Source organism: Engystomops pustulosus, chromosome 6 (genome assembly GCF_040894005.1).
Source record: "Engystomops pustulosus chromosome 6, aEngPut4.maternal, whole genome shotgun sequence".
Classification (NCBI taxonomy): domain Eukaryota; kingdom Metazoa; phylum Chordata; class Amphibia; order Anura; family Leptodactylidae; genus Engystomops; species Engystomops pustulosus.
The window spans coordinates 91,053,084-91,074,653 of NC_092416.1; the positions used below are offsets into that span (position 1 = coordinate 91,053,084).

General features: G+C 41.1%; 1 protein-coding gene across 2 annotated transcripts in view; it reads left to right on the top strand.

Annotated features, from left to right (window-relative positions):
• LOC140063998 (paired box protein Pax-6-like) overlaps nt 1-18,137 on the top strand; it is a 52,761-nt gene extending 34,624 nt beyond the window's left edge. For both annotated transcript variants that reach the window (XM_072110366.1, XM_072110367.1), the window contains exons 4-8: nt 8,392-8,474; nt 8,846-8,996; nt 11,602-11,699; nt 11,837-11,984; nt 13,327-18,137. In XM_072110366.1, coding sequence (XP_071966467.1) covers nt 8,392-8,474; nt 8,846-8,996; nt 11,602-11,699; nt 11,837-11,984; nt 13,327-13,412 — 566 coding nt within the window. In that variant the 3' untranslated portion in view covers nt 13,413-18,137. The remainder of the gene's footprint in view (nt 1-8,391; nt 8,475-8,845; nt 8,997-11,601; nt 11,700-11,836; nt 11,985-13,326) is intronic.
• The last annotated feature ends 3,433 nt before the right edge of the window (nt 18,138-21,570 follow it).

Below are 21,570 nucleotides of genomic sequence, written 5' to 3' on the forward strand. Positions count from 1 at the left end.
GGAGCGACAATCCTCAGCAAGATGGGCATGGGCGCAGCTTTGTCAGCGGCAATGTGTGGGTTAACCGATATGCAGCAAAGACTTACCGGCTATGGCATTGACCCGACATAATAGCATAATAGCACGTCACGGGTCGCGAAAGGGATAAGAAGTGATTTTAGAAGACAGGAGCCCAAAAATATAAAAATACTGGCTTCATGCTATATTGCCCTCCTGTTGCGACAGAATTGTGTTGCCAATGGCGTAACTAGAACCTTTTGGGCCCCAGTGCAAAATTCCTTATGGGGCTCCCCCTCTCGTTATACCCAAAATAACTTGAAAAAAGCTTGCCTATTATCAGGGGATTCCTGGAAATTCCAAGGGAGCTGGAAAGTTATGTAATAAATCCCCTATTTAAGGCTGAGGCTAAGTGACCCCTTCTTTTTTTCCAAGTGCCCCGTTATTACTTTGCCATGTACCCCACTATTTTATATACCAAATGCCATGTGCACACAAAGCAAATGGCACGTAAACACAAATGCGACGCAAACGCCACGTACACGTAAGTGTAAATGCAACAAACACAAACGCCACGTCAGTTTAAACGCGATGCAAATGCAAAATAAACACTAACCCTGAGTAAACGTAAGTGTAAATATGACGTATAAACGTGAGCGTAAGTTTAAACGCAACGCAAATATAAACCACGAAAGTGTACCACATTTACATGTTATCAAATTTGCATTTACAGTGCATTTGTGGTAACATCGCATTTGCTTTCACAACTCGTTATTTAACGAGTACATGCAATGTGAATGCAACTTCATAGCATTGTGATAATGTAAATGCAGTGTAAACCCAATGTCAGCAGAATATTAGCAGAATGTGTGTGAGCACAGTCTCTAGCTGAACATAGAAAAAAATCACAGCTCACTACTTTTCATAGCAGCTTCTTTGACATTGCTTACTGCTGATTGGATAGTAGGAGAGGAGATTAGCAAAACCCACGCCTCCAGCCCCTCCTCTCTGACCAAACTCAGATTTTAATGGTCAGATACTGGACCTGATATCTTCACAACCATGGGGGCTAGAAATTCAAAGAGCCACTGAATCTGTGTAACAGTCCCTACAGAATGGTATGTGTGTCTCCACAAGCAGTGGTGAGTATATAGCCTATGCGACATATGATCCTAACCACATTACAACACATACATGTATGTCATATGCATAAACATATATGTGTTGTACAGTCAAATACAAATATATATTTATATACATATATTATCATATACACACACACACGTATGTATAATATAGACACGCACACAAATATATGTATAATACAGACATTTACACACATAATATAGACACACACATATGCATATAAGACACATATATCCATATATACACATATATCCTTATTTACTGTATTCAACTTTTTCCATTTCCTTGGAGGACAGTAGGCATCTTTTACATGGCACTGCATAAAACCCTGCCATCTCTGTAGTAGTGATGAATCGTTCGCGAAAGAGCCGGCACAAAGACTCATTTATTTGTGTGAACGCCGTGAGCCGGCTCACCTTAGTGAGCCGATGGCTCACTTAACCCCACCCTGAACAGTTCACCATGCCCCCTTTAACTTGATAAAATTGGGTTAAAAGTGGTGTGGTGTGACTGACTGGCCTGCGGCTCCCTATTATATATTCAATAGGGAGCCGTTCAGGAACCAAAAGAGCCGGCTCCTCTTAGTGAGTGGAGCCTAATGAGCCAGCTCGCTAAGATGAGCCGGACTTTCCATCACTACTCTGTACCAGCTGCAAGGGGAGGCATGCTTACAGAGCAGGAAGCATTTCCTGCTGCCGAGAGAAGGGAAGGGGCAGAGGAGACTGTATTTGTATATATACAAGTGTAGGGAAAGCTGAGGGTGTTCAGGGAGAGATATTTACTACATTACTTAGAGACAGGGAGTGTACAGGGAGATAGTTACTACATTAGTTAGAGCACATGGCAGCCATGAGCTATAAGATAATCAGAGAGAGATAGAGAGGGGGTATGTCTCACATGTACATTGTGCAGGATAAAGTGCAGGATAATAGTGGAGTCTGCAGCCACAGAGCAATCAGAATGGCAAGGAGAGCACCCAGCACAACCTCTTTACTCAAGCATACAGGGCGCCGTTCTCCTAATCATCAATATGTTTGTCTTAAAGGTGACTTCTATGTGGATGGTGGCAGAATTGCGCACCCCAATTTGTGAGGAAGAGTGGACCCCTGGGCAGTCACCTACCCCTCATCTTAGCCCTGCAATTAATAAACCAGGAACAAAGTTCCCAAACTAAAATCAGCATGACAATCCCTATAGGCATCCTAAATGCTTATGATGTCTCTCTTTAACCTGGAATGGAATTATGGCAAATTTATGTCCATTCTTACTCAGTATTAGACTAGGGATGAATCTGGAAGGGCATATGCCATAGTTTCATCTGAAAAGCTGAGGGGAAATGAACCCTAACCAGTATACAAAGACCTGCTTGAGAAAGAGGAAGTGTGAATAAAGCACCTGTTACGGATGTAATACAGACCTCCTCCCAATCTTCTTGGGCGATGTCACCCAATGCTGTATGCTGCAGACACAGGAGATTAAAGTAAGAAATTGGTAGCCTATAATTACCATTTAATAAAAAGACTTTTATGAATATTATATATTAAACTATAACTTATCTTTCAACAACTTATACAGAAATTAGTAGTCCAGTAGCCCAAAAGGAGTAACACTGTTTCTGGTTATTATACAACTATTATTCTTTATTTTGTAGCAGCCTTCTCCTTTCTAGTGTCGTTCGCGAACCTGGCTCTTGTTTGTGAATGACGTGAGCCGGGTCACCTTAGTGAGCTGATAGCTCACTTAACACAGTCCCTAACCGGCTCATCGTGCCCCCTTTAACCCGATACAATTTGGTTAAAAGTGGTGTGGCGTGTGGCCATTGACTGGCCTGAGGCTCCATATTATATATTAAATATGGAGCCGTTCAGGAGCCAGAAGAGCCGGCTCTTCTTAGTGTGCAGAGTAATCTGACACCTTCTGACTTTCCTTTTTACTACCAATGTGTGCAAAGATCATTGAAATGCTGCAGAAACTCTTCTTTAGCAGCTGAAGTGTATATTATGTTCTACTGCAGCTGAGAACCTCATGCAAAATGACACAATTGCAGAAACATGCACAATGATAGACATGCACATGCACGCACTTAGACACATGCTGGAAAATGCACAAAGGCACATATTGACATACACACATGCAAATATACATACATGCATGTACTTCAGCATACTTGTGTATTTAATAAAGGTTATATTCATTTATTTTCACACACAGATACACATTTCTTACATATACTTACTTAAGTATGTCAATCAGTTTTCTAAGAAGGTAGAGGGTTACACACAGATCATTGCTTGATCTTCCTGTGCAGTCTGGGTTTGGCACACTCTCCTGATCAAATGTATTGATCATTATTTCCAGAGGTCAGCAGGGTTTTTTCCTTCCAAAGTATGTGTTTGCTAGCTTCCCCTGGTGATCAAACCAGAGAAGTGTCACTAGGTTTGTTTTTTCACCAGTTCATCCTAAACACCTGAACTTATATAAACACCTAAATATACCTTAAAATAATAGCAGCAAAATTGAAAATTTTTGCTGCACAAAGCAGCACAAACGTTTGTAACCAGTTTTGTTTGATTCGGTTAATGTGGTGGTGGTGGGGGGCTGGCTGACCTTTACAATTTTGTTAATATCTCTTAAACAAAAGCAGCACAATCTAGCAAAAATGTAGCACAATTGATTGTCACCAGTTCTGTTAATTTGGGGGGGCTGGTTGACCTCTGATGACCTTTGGAAACTTTTATTAATATCTTAAAAACGATAGCGGCAGAAACAAAATTTTTTGCTGCACAAACCAGCACAATTGTCACACAATCGTTTGACACCAATTCTATTTGATTTAAACAAGTGGGAAGGGGGGGGGGGAAGCAACTTCACTCAGGTAGAACTTATACAACAGGATATGTGAAGGAGAGATATTTATTTGATGTTTCAGGTGAGTCATAATGTCACCTGAAATCTGGAGCATAATTTAGGGGGGTACAGAGTCGGCAGGAGTACTACTACAAAAATGAACACTTGTAAATTATCGAATATACTTGTGTATTAGCCAAGTTTTTAAACGTATATACTCGCCCTCTGGCAGCCTCCATGCTCAGCGTGGCTCCCCAATGTCGGTCGGCTCCTCTTCTGTCTTTGGCAACAGCCGGCATTGACGCGGCCATGTTATCTTTAGGCCGGCACATACTATGACGGCCGTGTCTCTGCCGGCTGTTACAGAAGACCGAAGACAGAAGAGGAGCCACAGGGAAGATAGAAGCGGAGCTGTGTCGACATTGGGGAGCTGATCTGCGCATTGGGGCTGCCGCATGGTGACTATATAAGTCTATTTTTTTTAAAGTGCTGGGTGGGCTGACTGTATACTACTGATGGCTGGCAGGCTGTATACTATAGGGAGCTGGCTGTATACTACAGGGAGCAAGCTGGCTATATACTACATGGGGCTGGCTGTATACTAAATGGGGCTGGCTGGCTGAATACTACAGGGGGCAAGCTGGCTGTATACTACAGGGGGCAGGCTGTATTCAATGGGTTTTGTTAGACCTGCATTTTTTTTCATGCACATGCACGCACACGTTTCTTTGTATGAACGTGAAACTCTTAGCATGCTCTACTTTTGAAAGCCACACACATGAAAAAGTCTATGGAGATGCATTAAAAATGCATTGCACTCTGAGACACATGCAAGTTTAATGTGATTTTCACTGATCAATAGCCATAGAAAAGACCGCAGTTATGAGTCCTTTGCACACATGTCGTATGCGCATGAAAAACACATTGAAAAGCAAAAAAAAAAAGGCCATTTTATTTTATTCCGTGATTAATCCCTGATCACGACTGTGACAAGTGCCATGCCACATACTGATCACTATGATGGTGATTGATATATTGTCAGGAACCTGGGGTAGCTGACCTACTGGACCACCGCGGACAATAATGTAAGTCCGGAATCTGAGTGGTACCCGGTTTTCAAAAGAGTCCGCCGCAAAGCAGGTTGGACTTGTTGCAATGTGGTACCACCAGGTCGTTCCACAGGCGTGACTTTGTCCACGGTGGCGGCCAAGGGAAAGTACAGAATCATAAAGCAAACTAGTGGCAGGAGACAAAGACTTGCAGATGAACAATTTCTGCAGATTCTTCTTGATATAGGCTGACATAGCCATGGTCTCGGGTACGGACAATGGGTATACCCGACCTAGTGGCGGAGACATGCCCGGCAGCAGCTCTATAGGACAGTCATAAGGACAGTATGGTGGAAGAGTCTCTGCTTGTTTCGGCAAAGTCCATATAAGCAGCGGGAAGACCCACCAGAGGCTTGGAGGATACCAAAGCAGAGATGGTGGACACCGGCCAAAGAACCGAGAGACAGCGAGACTGGTCTACCATTCCCCAGTCTACCATTCGAGCACTGGTGCCAGTTGCTACAACAACGGGAGACCCAACAGAACAGCAGACGTAGATATGGGAAGCACATAAAATGCATAACCCCAACTTGCAGAGACAGAAGCTAGGTGCTTTCATATACTGGATTTCTGAGGACCTGCCTACAGACACAGGAGATATCCTGCGGCTTCTCTAGGCGGACCACAGGTAGGTGATACTGGGAGCAGGACCCTCAAAATTACCAGGGCAGCATCCTCCAAATTTCCTGCGGAACCAGAATCCAAGAAGGCTGTGGCTTGAACCTGAGTACCTCTCCTGGAGCTGTGTAAAACAGGCAATTTCAGTCGTGGTGAAGCTTTGCTCTCACCTAGGGACGCTCCTCCCAAGAACCCTAGGTGCGTGGGTTTCCTGGACACTTGAGGACGGACTGGACTGGACACTTGAGTTCAGCAGGGTGACTCAGCAAAAGATGCCCAGGCTGGTTCCTCAAAGACAGACCGGGTCTTTCCTGTCCCAGATGGGAGTAGCCCATGCCAGGGCCTTCCCAGAGAGGAGGCTAATAATGAAAGCCACTTTAGACCGTTCTCTGACAAACTGCGTAGGAATGAATTCAATGTGCAAGGATTACTGAGTGATAAAGCCCCTACAAACCTTACTGTCAGTAACCAGGGTTAGTAGACCCACTGGATCACTGCGGACGATGATGTAGGCCAACACCTGTGACCGGAGTCTAAGTGCTACCTAGTTTTCACCAGAGCCCGCTACAAAGCAGGTTGGACTTGTAGCGGCATGGTACCACCAGGTCATTGCAGAGGTGTGATTTTGTCCACGGTGGCGGTCAAGGCGAAGTACAGAATCGTAAGGCAAACTCATGGTAGAGGGCAAGCAGGAGGTTGAGACAGGCAGTACAGGATCAGAGTTGGAGATGTAGTGGTAGGTCAGGACAGGCAGCATGGAATCGGAGTTAGGAACGGAATCGAGGCTCCTGGCGAGAGGGGGTGAACACAAGTGTGCCTGCAACCCGGAACATGGGTCACAGGAGCACCCGTGACATATATGATGCACAGGGCTCTTATGGCCCCCATATGCAGCAGAGCCAACAGACGGCTCAGAGAACTTCTGTCTAGCATAGGTCCATGGCACGGCACTCGTCCTTATTCAGTTAACACTGATAGATACTTGTTTTGATATCTACAGTACTATGTCGCTACAAAGGGGTTGTAGTTAACTGGTGAGGCGCACTGTACAAAAAAATACTGCAGGCAATAACACCTTTCATGCAATAATTTGCCATCCCACTCATAAATTACAGAATATAACCCTCCTGGACAAAAATGTGTACAGTTCTAGCACCACAAACAATGGTCCAGTGGACCGTTGATTGCAGCCCGTATGTCAACCTTGGATGCGCAACATAAACCCGCCAATGACAATAATAAGACTGCCTGGGCATAGGACCTGCTCCATAATTTGTTTCCTTGGCAGTTAACTTTGACACAGGTTACATTTTTTTTTAGAAGATTTACAAAAATGGTTGACATACATTCGGAAAAACCGCCACATCTAAAAAAAGAAAAGTGTCGCTTGGGACATGCTTACCTTCACTTGGTCCGGCCCGGTGAACTCCAGCGCGTTCAGATGCTTTTCAGCGCAGCAGCGCCACCTGGTGGACGGCGAGGAACTACCTTGATGAATCCCGGCCGGACCCGAATCCAGCGCAGAGAACGCACCGCTGGATCGCGAATGGACCGGGTAAGTAAATCTGCCCCAAAAACTGTTTTTGCAACCATTTTGCAGTGGTGACACACAAACTGCAAAAACAAACTACAGAGAGCAGTACACGTTTATGTCCAGGAAGACTCCAATATTTTATTTTGGATCGATAATTGTTTGTTAGATTCTGATCATCCATGAAATTCATGCTTCTCTAGTAGTAAGGCAGGTGAAATCCTGTGAACGAAATCCAAGATGCATGGCATAAATGTTCAACCGAGGAATCAGATTAAATGGAAATCATATCATCAGCTTTAGAATCCATTTCTTTATTTTAATCCATCTTGGGTTATTTGTGGATTTGTACATTTAATGGAATAAATTAAACAAATGGATTTTACTAGTTATGCTAAGATAATTTCCATTTTCAATAGCTTATGTTCCCCCAAAACAACTTTACATGCAAGTAGCAGCAGCCATATAGTGCTCAGGACTTTTGCATCCAAACAGGGGCGTAACTACGGTTGGGCTGGGCACCATAGCAGACTTCTGAATGGAGACCCCCCCCTACTTCTTAAAAGAATATACATTTGTACACTGACACATTTATGCAATGACTCACATTTATATGCTCATGCACACATACAGTTTACAGATATTTACACACTTTTTCAAACATATACATTTCAAATTTACGCATCACATATATACCTCCAGCACATCACTTTTGGCGTTTCAGGAAGCGGGTACGGGGCCTGGTACGGGGCAGGCATAGGGTGGACAGGGACGTGAATATTTACTATAATCACATCCGGAAACTCCGGCCGAGACTTTAGTATAAAACTTTGCCAGTTGAGACCTGGTCTTCGGTCCGATATGGCGGAGTTTGCACCCGTATTTACTAAGAGGCCAGAGCCTCCTAATAGATACACGCATGGGAGAGACAGTGGGGGAATTTGAAGACTGGCTTTCAAAACGCCAGTCTCAATGAATTCCCTGTATTGTATTGTACTTGGCTGGATACCACCACAGGCAAAACAAATTGTTTAGGTAAAGAATAGCAGGAAACAGATGTAAGAAAAAGCTGTCTAATCTTATGAAAAATACAATGTATGTGTCAATGCACTTTTATGCTCATCTTGATTTTTTTTGCACCAGAGTTTGAGAGAACCCACTACCCCGATGTTTTTGCTAGGGAGAGATTAGCAGCAAAGATCGACCTGCCTGAAGCACGAATCCAGGTAAGTCTAAGTGAGCTCTGTAATGAGATCAGTAATGTGAGCTCTGGCCAGTACAAAGAATATTGAATTGCCCTATTAAAAAAAAACAAAACAAAAAAAAAAACACTATCTTTACTCAGGTATATATTCTATAAACCTTTCAGAATAAAAACCATAGTAACCGTATTGCCTGATGAGTTTTAATAATTTCATGAATTCATGACATATTCTGAATTCTTGAATTCTCACTGACCCTGATAATAAATATCATTGATTCATATTTATCTGCAAAATCACACTTAACCTAGCAAACATAGGTTACACAGAGCGCTGTGCAGAAAACTGGCACAAACACTTTAACAAATGTTGGCAATTGTTTCATTATACAACAGGTCTGGTTTTCCAACCGAAGAGCCAAATGGAGACGAGAAGAGAAATTACGAAACCAGAGACGTCAAGCTAGTAATGCTTCCAGCCACCTTTCCATTAACAGCTCATTCTCCAGCAGTGTCTATCAGTCTATACCACAGCCCAGCACCTCAGGTAAAACTGACAAAACTAAAACGTGGCCTGCCACCCCAGTATATGTGCCAAGCTTTGGAGTTTTCCTTAAAGGGCATCTACCACCAGGATGAAAAAATGTGCAATTGAGCCTGAGGGACTCCAGGTTCCAATAACACCTATGGAGCCTGGAACGCCACAGGCTCATTTGCATACAGTCCTTCATCCTGGCAGATGGCCTTTAAGAGAAAATAATTTTACTGCCCTGGAAGGAGGAGGTGGTGGTTCACAAGAGAATGTTACTTCCAAGAAGGTTAGCTGTAAGAGTGTAGAAATTTAACTTCTTAACATCATGCTTCAAGGAAATCTACCATCAAAATCAAGCATGATAAACCAGGGGCACTTACTCATAGATCCAGTCACTGTGAATGTGGTAATTTTTTATATGTGTTATCCATGTAAGCCATCCTTCTAAAATCAACTTATAAAATCAATTTATTCTAATAAGGACTCTGTAGAGTCATTACCAGAGCCCCTCTGTGCTCTGGCTTCAAACGGTTTTACACTGTCACAGCCGTTGCTGCTCAATCAGCACTTCCCCTTCCCCCTCCCTACTGTAAGCTCATGACAGTAGAGAGTTTTAGCACACAGTGGAAGGAGGGAGGTGGTACTAACCATATAACAGTTAAGCTGTAGCTATGGGGCTATGGTAACACCCCCAGAACTCTTTTGGCTCATTAGCATAATTTTGAGTGCCCTTGGTTTTCCATGCTTGATTTTGATGGTAGATTTCCTTTAACTGTTAAGGAGTAGTAATCATGTATACAGTCTAAGGCTACATTCACATGAGGGTATGGGGGACGTATATACGGTCGTCGTATATATGGTGTATATATGTCCCCCATACACGGCAATGGGCGTACGGTCCCCTACGGGAGCGGTACGGTGCAGCACGCGTGTGGTGCCATGCCGTTCCGTTGAAGGCTGATGTGGTGCCTTGTGAATATGAGACATAGGTAAAATCAATCCTAGGTTGCGATCATAAATGAATGGCTGCATCTACTTGTGTATTTTTACTGCTTAAGATGGCAGCTATGATTGGAGGTCGGGTTGTGACATTTGTCTGACTGTGTCTAGCCCATTAGTGGTCATTTGGGTTGGACAAGTCATTTTGGTGTCCTAGGCAGACAATAATAATTGCTCTCCTCTCACAAACCATAAAAAATTAATAATAGTGTGCTTTGTAGAAGAGGTGTAAGTGAACTACGTAACCAAGTAACCATGGGCACAACAAAATAAAAAACGCTACTTTGCCAAATGTTGCCATGTTCGAAAGAAAACATAGATTTAAAACAACCGCACATGGAGAAGAGACTTCTGTATTACTTGTTTTCCTCTTCGCCCTGCCCCACCCAGTATGATTATATAACTTATTGATTTTCTATATCATTCATATATATTGGGACTGTGCAGGGGACACTACTATGGGGGGCTGCACTGGGGACATTACTATGGGGGGCTGCGCTGGGGACATTACTATGGGGGATGCGCTGGGGACATTACTATGGGGGATGCGCTGGGGATATTACTATGGGGGGCTGCGCTGGGGACATTTCATTGAAGAGTAGAGGCCACATTTCCCACATTAGCGTCAGAGGTAAGTATACAGGGTTTTTTACATTTTTAAGTGGCCTGTGCAGGGGACACTTCTTTGGGGGCTGCACTGGGGACATGACTATGAGGGATGCACTTGGGACATGACTACGGGGGCTGCACTAGGGACATGACTATGGGGGGCTGCACTAGGGACATGACTATGGGGGGCTGCGCTGGGGACATTACTATGGGGGGCTGCGCTGGGGACATTACTATGGGGGGCTGCGATAGGGACATTACTATGGGGGGCTGCGATAGGGACATTACTATGGGGGATGCGCTGGGGACATGACTATGGGGGCTGTGCTGGGGACATGGCTGTGGGGGCTGCGCTAATTAAATTGCTTATTTTATGTGGATCGAGTATATGCGGTATGTATATATTTTTTTTCCTCCCAGTGAAAAGGCCAAAGACAAGGGAACATTGGGGCAGATTTATCAAGCTTTCATTTTACCAGTGCTCATGAATATTTTAAAGGGGAGCTGTAATTGGTTGCCATGGGCAACTAAGAACATTCTTACTCTTAGACATCTTGATAAATCTGCCCCATTGTTTATAGATGGCTATAGAAAAAGGGGTATTATGATGTTCCATTTCCTGTAGCCCTTTCTTATAAAGACATAAAAAGGGGGCTACAGAAAAAGGGGCTACAGTAATGGGAGGGGTTACATAAAAGAGCACTATAAGGTAGGGCTACAGAAAATCTACTTTACACTGTATATTACTGGCAGCATGTTCATAAGATCGTGTAATATCTCAACTTCAAGTGACACCAGCCTTGACAATAATTCCAACAAAAGACTCCTTAATAAATAATACTTTACAAATTCTTTTCTATATAGTTCTATAGGACAAAAAAATCTTCTGTCACAAACCTAATCTTGGCCACAGAAAGAGTCCTATTAAAGGTCATGTTTGTTTAAAGTTTGTTTATTGAAGATTGAAAGTTTATTTGTTCCAACATACACATTATTGTAACTTTTACCATAGGGTCCATGCTCAGCCGCACCGAAGCAGCTATAACAAACACCTATGGTTCTCTTCCACCTTTGCCAAGCTTCAGTATGCCAAATAACCTCCCCATCCAGGTAAGCTGAACAATCTAATTCATCTTTCTATTGGCAGTGCTGTTGTTAAATAAATATATATGACTCTGTCTTTCTTTTTCTATATACAGTAGATAAATACGCTATATAAAAATGTCTTCTTTTTCATTTCTCCGCAGCCAGTTGCTAGCCAGTCCTCTTCCTATTCCTGCATGATACCACCAAGTCCTTCAGTCACTGTGCGCAGTTACGATGCATATACACCTCCTCAACTTCAAACTCACATGAATAACCAGAATCTGGGGTCCACTGCTAGTGGCTCTACAGGCAAGTGCTAAATATACAAAAGATATCTTTCTACACATCAGAAAATATCCCCAACCTATCCCAAAACAAACTTTTAGCATAAACATGAGACCCCAGATTGGCCAGGTGACTGTCTCTGTACACCACTGATAGATAGAGATAAAGAAGCATGATAAATTGTCTAATGACTTTTACAGTCACTGGATAAGCTAATCACCTCAGAGAGCGAAATGATCAAAATAAATATGCTGTAGATATGGAAAGAGTTAATAATAAGTCTGCTTATTTGCCTGAGGTGGACAGCACCCCTGACTGTTTTCAGATGCACCGTTTATAGTAGAAGGATGAGCAGAAAAAATACATAGAGAATCTACTTTACTTTATGAAGTATATTACAAAGTTTACTATTATCACCTGCTCTATTCGGTTGTGAAATAAAAAAAAAATTCTATAATAAAAAAAAATATATATTTACACTTTAACTATTTGCAGGCAATCATCCATTCAGTTGAAAAACCTGCAAAGGTGGAACTCTTCAGCACCTCCAGGTGTTCACCTCTTCATATTTAGCTCTAGCTTGATAAAAGTCCGGAATGACTGAAACGTCTGTATAAATATGATATGATTATATTCTAATACTAGTACTTTTGAGAAATCTGGTAAAGGTATAAATATTGGACAAATCACTCATCTCAGACAAAATATTACTCCTTTCTTCTCATTTTTGCATGACTTTGGAGGTGACAGGTGACATTTCACATTAAAAACAAAAAAACCCCAATCACATCAAAATCAAGAATGATAAACCAGATGCCCCAGAGGCCATGGATAACAAATATATCCAATCATGGTGTCTGGATCTATGAGTAAGTCCTTTTAGGACTAAAGAACCTATTTTGTTCATAACCCAGGAACATTTTTAAGGGCTTCTGGGCAGCTGTTAGCCATGTATTTCAGTGTATAATTTCATTTAGTAATATTAATAACTGTACATATAAGGCACTTTATCTTTTTAAGGTTCATTCTTTATTATAAGGAAAACCAAAACCAGCTTATTAACCCTAACATTACTATAACTAACAGCTATTATTAAAGGGGAAAGTACATACAGTCTCATGTATCATACAGCAACTACTGCTGGAGAATGTGATATTATATGAAGCCCATTCCAATAAGACTGTGCTGCACATGTTTTTTGTGTCATTTAGAGAAGCATTCTCTCTTTTTGAGGCCTTCAACTCTGGCTAAGAAATGTATATACCTCCTTAAAATATAAATTTTCCATATATATTTGCATTACAATTCTCCATCATAAAACAGCATGATAGTTAATACAATTTGCTAATTATATTTATTTATACAGGTCTGATCTCTCCAGGGGTTTCTGTACCTGTTCAAGTACCAGGAGGAGACCCAGATCTTACCCAATATTGGCCCAGGCTTCAGTGAATATAAAAAAGGACAAGTATCCATTGACTGTCAACTCAAGTTTCTTTTCTCATGAATCAACAGACCTCTGTGTTACAAATGGAGGAAGACTCCATTAGATTCACCAGCTTTCTTAGAAAGGACTTATCAGTATTGTCAACACAAGAACATTCAACCTTAAAAAGTCAACAGAATTCTTTTCTGAACTATGCGCAAGATGGTCTGATTTTGATAAGCAAAAATCACCCATTTCCCACAGTTTTATTGATGCTACTTTAGAACACTGCCCGGTGAAAACTTAACCAGGAATGAGAAGATTTTTTATCTACAGCCAGAAATTGATCAAAGACTCTGATTCTGATAAATGGAGCTGTTAAACAAATGGATATTGTTGCTTTCAGGACTAAACATCCGCACCTCTGTCTTAAAGATTGTCTTAAGAAAGCTTCCTGGTATTAAGAACAGTGCTTTTAATGTCTGTTCTTCAAGAATTAACTATTTCCAGCATAACAAAGGGGAAACAAGTTTTATAACCCCAGAAGAATTTGTAATATTGCACCAACCGATGCTGTAGTATATAGATCTTCACTGGGTGTTAGTAATACACTGATATTTCTAATCTGGATTTGCAGATTTGAATGGGAATATGGTATTTGATCTGAGTGTTTATTTTCACTAGATAATAGAAAATTCAGGTTAAAGTGCCAAACATGTCACTCCTGCTATTCTCATGTTATATGCTCACATGTCTAGGGTTTTGCCAATGGTTTTTATAGGGTTCTTGCAATATTTTTACTTCTTTTCATTGTGGAGCGAATACTTAGGGAATGAAGTTCATTGGTGACCACACTGTTATGGTATACAGTATTGGCTAAACAATTTTTCCATTATGCAAATCTTGTAGAAAAGGGCACCACAACAAGAGGCTTCTATGTGTGACTTGGAGGTGATAGAGAAGGTTCGGAGTGTCCATGTAGTAAATTATTTACATAGGATCAGAATGGGTTAAAACATTAAAAAAGCAATACTCAGCTTAAAGGAGTATTCTAATCTGGACAGGGACATTTAATTTAATTAATTTTCCATATACATACAGTTCTTTAATTGTATGTTATTTAACCCCTTAACGACCAGGCCCTTTTTTATTTTTGAGTTTTCATTTTCTACTCCCCACCTATAACTAATCTATAATTTTTTTTCCATATAATGAGCTGTGTGAGGACACATTCTAACAAATGGCCAGAAATCATACGCCCTTGGGTCAAACAAAGACTCATGCACTGCCGGCTTTTTACCACCATTAGCACTGTTCGTGGGTGTTACCGGTGGGTGTTTGCTGACAAGTATTCATCACATGTTGCTAAGAGGTTAAAAAAATTTACCTATAAAGATAATTTCCCAAAAATATAGTCACATGGTCCCTTAGAACAGCTGTCCTTGGATATGACGAACACTGCTGGAGTGATTGTGCAAAGAAAAATTATGTTTTCAAATGAAACATTCAGAAATACTACATGTCTTACAGCCTTCCTGTGGTATTGAATTCTGAATCCAGTTGATTGGTCAGGCCTGAAAAGGTCATGTGTGGCCACCTCTGGAAGAGCATGTTGGTGGTTGCATCCAAAGACAAAGATTCTGTTTCTAAGCAACAGCATGGCTAAATTTATGGGAAATTGTCTTCACACAATCACATTTTATTTAATAACATGCAATTGAAGAAATGTCTGCATATGGTAGATGAATTAAATTAAATGTGTTTGCCCAGGTAAGAATATCCATTTAAGTCTCCCTGTCAGCACCTCAGATCCTATTCCAAAGGTTCCTGGATCTTCTGGATAGACAAAAAGGCACCAGTTGCAGACTGGCCTAGTGGTTAGAAGTGTTTAAATAATTTTGAGCCAATTACAAATATACAGCAACCTTTTTAACTATTTCAGGGTTTTGAAATGATAGAACCATCAACAATTTATTTTTTATTGATATTGACTTTGAAACTTTAGTTTTCTAATTTGTGAAGTGATGGATGCTGTTGTTTACCTGTATATTTATATACTGTGTGTGTTTTTTAATATGGAAGAACCACTATTATTCAGCTCTACAAAATTGTTGTGGCACAGGTTTAGTACCAGGAATACAGATTATCTGACACTTATAATATATGGTGGCCAACTGCAGCAGACATCTTCCACAAGAAGTATTTTGAAAGTTTCCTTGAAATTTTGTAATAAACTTTTTCCTATATGTCTCAACATCACAAATTAAAATTCTGAAATGAGAGCTGTCATTCAGTTCACCAGAAGAATTGGAAATGAATCTATACACTGTGTATAATGAAATCTATTACCCAATGACAAACTCAGTCCTAACTACAGCTAAAAGTCTGAAATACAAAATGAAAAACATTCATCTTTCAGCATATGCTGCACTGAAAGGATCTTTGTAATGCATATGGACATTTGCCACATTTACATACATAAATATTTAATTTTTGTCATGGTGTTAGCTGTAACCACATGTTTTAAAGGGATGAGGGATATATCAACAACACCAATGTACATGGAAAGCGGCTGTAGTGGCTGACAATTCTATACTAGGTCCCGCCTGCCATAGCATTACGCTATAGCCTGCAAACTTTCAGGGAGGAAAAAAAAATCGCAATAACTCGAGGTTCGCTTGTAATTGCAATATATTTTCAGGACTCGTGTACAGTCCTGATAATTCTCCCCTATTGATTATCTATATGTGGTTCCCAGTTACAGTTCCATGATCTTCACATGTAACCTGTGAGGAAAAGTGACATCTAATTAAAATTTTTCCTCAATATGCTTTTATGAATAAAGAAATGGTGCAGAACATGGAAAATCCTCATAAAAATTCTGCTGTGTGAGTACAAACGTATTGGGGGCGACTGATGAAGAGGGGCACTTCCTGTGCTTCCGAGAATAGCACCTATTTCATAAAGATGTGTGCACAGGAAGTCAACTATATGTCAGCTACAAACAGTGGAGTAATACAAATGTTGCAACCTTTTATATACATATTACACCACTGCCCATTATGTGTTCAGCACCTCATTTTATGTATTTAGTACAGAGTTGTACTGCTTTTGGCTATTTAGATGTCCAGATGTCCTATGAGCCTCCAATATTTGTGCTTTAACAGGTTTTTCAGGGCATACAAACATACTCGAAGAGCAGATGAGATTAGCTGAGAAGTAGTTCTCATAGCACAGGTCATTACTTCAGTACTCAAGGCCAACAATAATTGGGAAAAATAACTTACACGGATCACACAGGTTACACAAATCACCAGGACCATAAAGGTACTTAACGCTGGTTGCAGTTTTGTATGGTCATAACTGATGGTAGACTTCCTTTAACCATACTTTAAATGAAGTATCAAAATTTAGGAAAATAAATTACAGGTTCCATGCATCAATACTCAGCAATGTGACTTCCTGCAAAGCAGTGCTTCTATTCAACATGAAGCTGAAGCTGTGGTCCGTTCCCTGTACTGCATGTTAACAGCAGCCCCTTTAAAGGGAACCTAACATCACAAATCTACCTATAAATGTAGATCGTTTAGTAGGTGGATCTATAGGACGTGAGGGTAGCCCTTTTAAGGGCTGATCCTCACGTCCCAGCACTTTTTAAAATAGCTTTTACTATCCGAATATGTACATTTTCTAAAGAGGCTACTGGGGTGTGGAGCCGGAGCGCATGCTACATGGCGTGGCTACTCCAGGCCCCAGTATCCTCTTCCATCCTCCTACCTTAAATCTCTGCACGCAGTAGCAGGCCCGCGAACAAGTGTGCACAGCTACGAGGAGCTGTGCATCGAAGATTTCGGGCAGGAGGGTCGAAGAAGCTACTGGGGCGTGTAGTAGCTGTGCGGTGTAATCTCAGCTCCAGCTACTCCAGACCCCAGTAGCCGCTTTTGAAAATGTACATATTCTTTCTACTCTACATATTCCTTAAAAGGGCTATCCTCATGTCCTATAGATCCACCTACCACCCGATCTACCTTTAAAGGTTGATCTGTAGTGGTAGGTTCCCTTTAAGCAACAAAAACTTAACAGGATCTTGCTGCCATTGTTCCTATTTTCAGAGAAGAAACTCAGACATAATGTTAAGGAATATCCTATTCTAGAAACTGCACCAATTATCTAGGAATTTCTATACATTTGCACTGTTGAAAACCTTCTTTTCCATTTTGTTTGATTACTTTAAGTGCATGTTTCATAACCAATTGAAAACTTTTTGGTGCTGCCCCAACATTGCATATACTGATGGAGTATGTCTCTTTTCACTTGACATTGCTGTCATTTAGTCCTATGTTCTAATAGTGTATACAGCTGTGTTTAATGTGGGTTTTTTTGTGTTCTTGGGTATAATGTTTGGAAAATTACCAATGTCCTCACTAGGGCTGGAGATAGACTTCACCATTGGAACTTGCTGCTTTGTTTTTGTATGATTTGTCTGTGTGCCACTCGCATGCCCCTACACTGTGTTTCAGATACAGTCAGCTTGGCATGCATTATCTCCCTATTGTGCATTATTAGTGTATAGCATGAACTGTCCTCTATGTTATGCACTGTGATCCTATTAAACTCTACTCTATCTCTCTCTAACAACTCATGTTTATTTCCTGCAGTGTAACCGCATATTACTGGGTGTGTGGTGTACATCATTTAAGAGTGCATTCATCCATGCACTAAGGTAACAAAGGGTTTGTTTAATGTTACTTAAAATTTAATAAAAAATGATTGGAATACTAAAAACAATGTTACCCTTGTTGGCAGTACCAAGACCAGGTTGGGTGCTGTGCCATAACTTTCACTGATGGCACCTATAATGTGTCTCGAAAATTGTTTTACATATTGTTTACTAAAATAATGACAATTCAATCTTTAAATTACACAAAAATATGCAGTATTCCGCTAACCTTCCTTGCAGCTATCAAGAAGTATGCTATTGCACAGAGAACGGTGTCTGAGCCATTACATTTAGATCCAGAATGAAAACAAGGTTATTCCAGGACCCAGCAAAAAAAATATTAGTAAAATCCACTCTATGTCATAATGATTACAAAGATCTATGTGTCACTATACGTAAAAGCTTAAACAATGTGTAAGCTCATCAGTATAGTGGTGCCTAGATTAGAATGGGGGCACTCCTCCCCAAGTTCTTGTGCTTGTCCAGTACTACATTCATTTCTGTGGGACTGCAAGAGATAGCAGTCCTGGAAGTTCCACAAAAGTTGATTGAGGATGTACATGAGGACCAGAACTCCATAAGGGGCACACAGGGCTGGATTATAGGGGGGCTCCTGGGGAGCGCGCCCCAGGGCCCCCACCACTTTGCCCTTAAAGGGGCCCCCACCAAATGTGGGCGATTTTGGCGGTCGCATGGCCACCTGAATCACCCACTGTGTATTGGGCACTGGGCTGTGTATTTGCTGTACCGGGCAGTCAGCACGCATGAGGCATGCGTAAGGGGTGAAAAAAGTAATTATGGGTGTCTGTATATAGTTAGTTATTATAAAATGTGTATATAGTTATAATAGGGGGACTGTATATAGCTAGCTATTATAGGGGGGTGTATATAGTTATTATTGGGGGACTGTATATAGTTTGTTATTTTAGGGGGTGTATATGGTTTTTATGAGGGGGTGTAGTTATTATGGGTGTCTGTATACAGTTATTATAGGGGGTTTAAATAGTTATTATGGGTGTATGTATATAGTGATTACTGGGGAGCTGTATACAGTGAATACTGGGGGGCTGTATATAGTGAATGTTGGGGGCTGTATATAGTGATTACTGGGGAGCTCTATATAGTGATTTCTGGGGGGGCTGCATATAGTGATTACTGGGGGCTGCATTTAGCGATTACTTTGGGCTGTGTACAGTGATTGCTGGTGGGTTGTATATAGTGATTACTGGGGGTTGTATATAGTGAATACTGGGATCCGTATATAGTTATTACTAGAGAGGCTGTATATAGCAATTACTCTACCCTGTCTAAACTACATTCAATGGGGGCCCCCACCAGATTTTGCGCCCAGTGGCCCCCACCAGCCTTAATACGGCCCTAGGGACACATGCTTCTTGTGATTCTAGTGATCACATATCACAATCATTTGAATTGATTTTGTTAAAAGACAGATCCCAAACAGAGTTCAAATGGCAGAGAGAATCTGCATCCATTATATTTCCTCTGCTGATGTCCCTTGCATAATCCACAATGTAGCAGCTGCTTAAAAATTTACTCCTTCTGGAACATAAGATCATGTCACCATCAAAAAGAGAAATATATGTGCATAAAGCTTTCTGACAAATAATGTGATCCACTATTAGGCTCGAGTAACCTCACCTACAGTATACTTGTTTGACACTCTATTATATGACCTATGTCCCTACCATATTATATGACTCAAATCATCCTGTTTTTCCTTAGAAATAAACAAAGAGAACATTTTCAGTATCCACACATCCAAAAAATGCCAGATCAATTAAATTTATAATAAAACTATCCCATGTGGTAAATGCCATAACAAAAAGAAAAAAAACCAGTGGTAGTGGATCCTCCGGACCATTGCAGACAATGGGGACTGAAAGTGGCATCCGGCTTTCACCAGAGCCCGCTGCAAAGCGGGTTAGACTTGTTGCAGTGTGGTACCACCAGGTCGTTCCACAGATGCGACTTTCTCCGCGGTGACGGTCAATGGCGAAGTACAGAATAGTAAGGCAAGCTCGCGGTCGGGGTCGAGACAGGCAGCACAGGATCAGAGTCGGAGATGTAACGGTAGGTCTGGACAGGCAGCACGGGATCGGAGTCAGGAACGGAATCGAGGTCACCAAGGTATATTAGGATAATTGCAAAGGGCATCGGACAAAGCTTTCTCTCAGGCATAGAGAACAAAGATCCGGCAGGGGAAACAGGAAGGGGCAGGAATTTATCTTGACAGGCAGCCAGCCAGCGACAATTATCTGCACGCAGGCCCTTAAAATTTTACAGAGCCGGCGGGGCGCACGTCCTAGGGGATGGGAACATGTGCGCCGGACCACGGGGAGCGAGGAGAGCGCCGCTGGAGCCGGGAGAGGTGAGAAAACGTGCAGGCTTCGGGTGCACAGTAAGGCACATGGGTGCGCCTGCAACCTGGGATATGGGTCACATGGGCAAACGAGACACTTCTTATTTCTCTGTTTACCAGAAAGTGTCAAAATTTCTGATGTAAATACTTTAACCCCTTAAGAATGCAGGGTTTTTTCCCTCATTTCTCGCTCTCCACCTTCAAAAATCCATAACTTTTTCATTTTTACGTGTACAGACCTGTTTGAGGGCTTATTTTGTGCGTAACAAATTTTACTTTCCCGTAATGTTATTTATTTTAACATGCCGTGTACTGCGAAGCTAAAAAAAAATTCCAAATGTGGAAAAAAAATTTTAAAAATGCACTTGCGTCACATTCTTGTGGGTTCAGTTTTTACGACTTTGACTGTGCGCTCCAAATAACAACTCAGCTTTATTCTTTGGTTCGGTACGCTCGCGGTGATACCAAATTTATATAGGTTTTATTGTGTTTTAATACATTTTCAAAAATTAAACGAATGTGTACAAAAAAGAAAAAAAAAATTTCCATCTTCTGAATCTAATAACTTTTTCATACTTTGGCGCACAAAGCTGTGTTAGATGTAATTTTTTGCGAAATGAGCCAACGTTTTCATAGCTACCATTTTGAGGTCTGTGCGACATTTTTATCATTTTTATTCCATTTTTTATGTGATGTAAAAAGGTGTCAAAGTCGCATTTCGGACATTTGGGCGCCATTTCCCATCTCGGAGGTCACCGCCGGCCGTAACCGTTTTTATATTTTGATAGATCGGGCATTTTGGGACGTGGCGATGCCTAATGTGTCTGTGATTTTTACTGTTTATTATGTTTTATATCAGTTCTAGCGAAAGGGGGGTGATTTAAATTTTTTATATTTTATAAATTTTTTTTATTTTTTAAACTTTTTTTAAACTTTTTTTTTTCACTAATTCTTAGACCATCTAGGGTACATTAACCCTAGATAGTCAGATCGTTCCTACCATATACTGCAATACTTCTGTATTGCAATATATGGCAATTTTGCACATGATTCATTACAATGAGCCACTGGCTCATTGTAACGA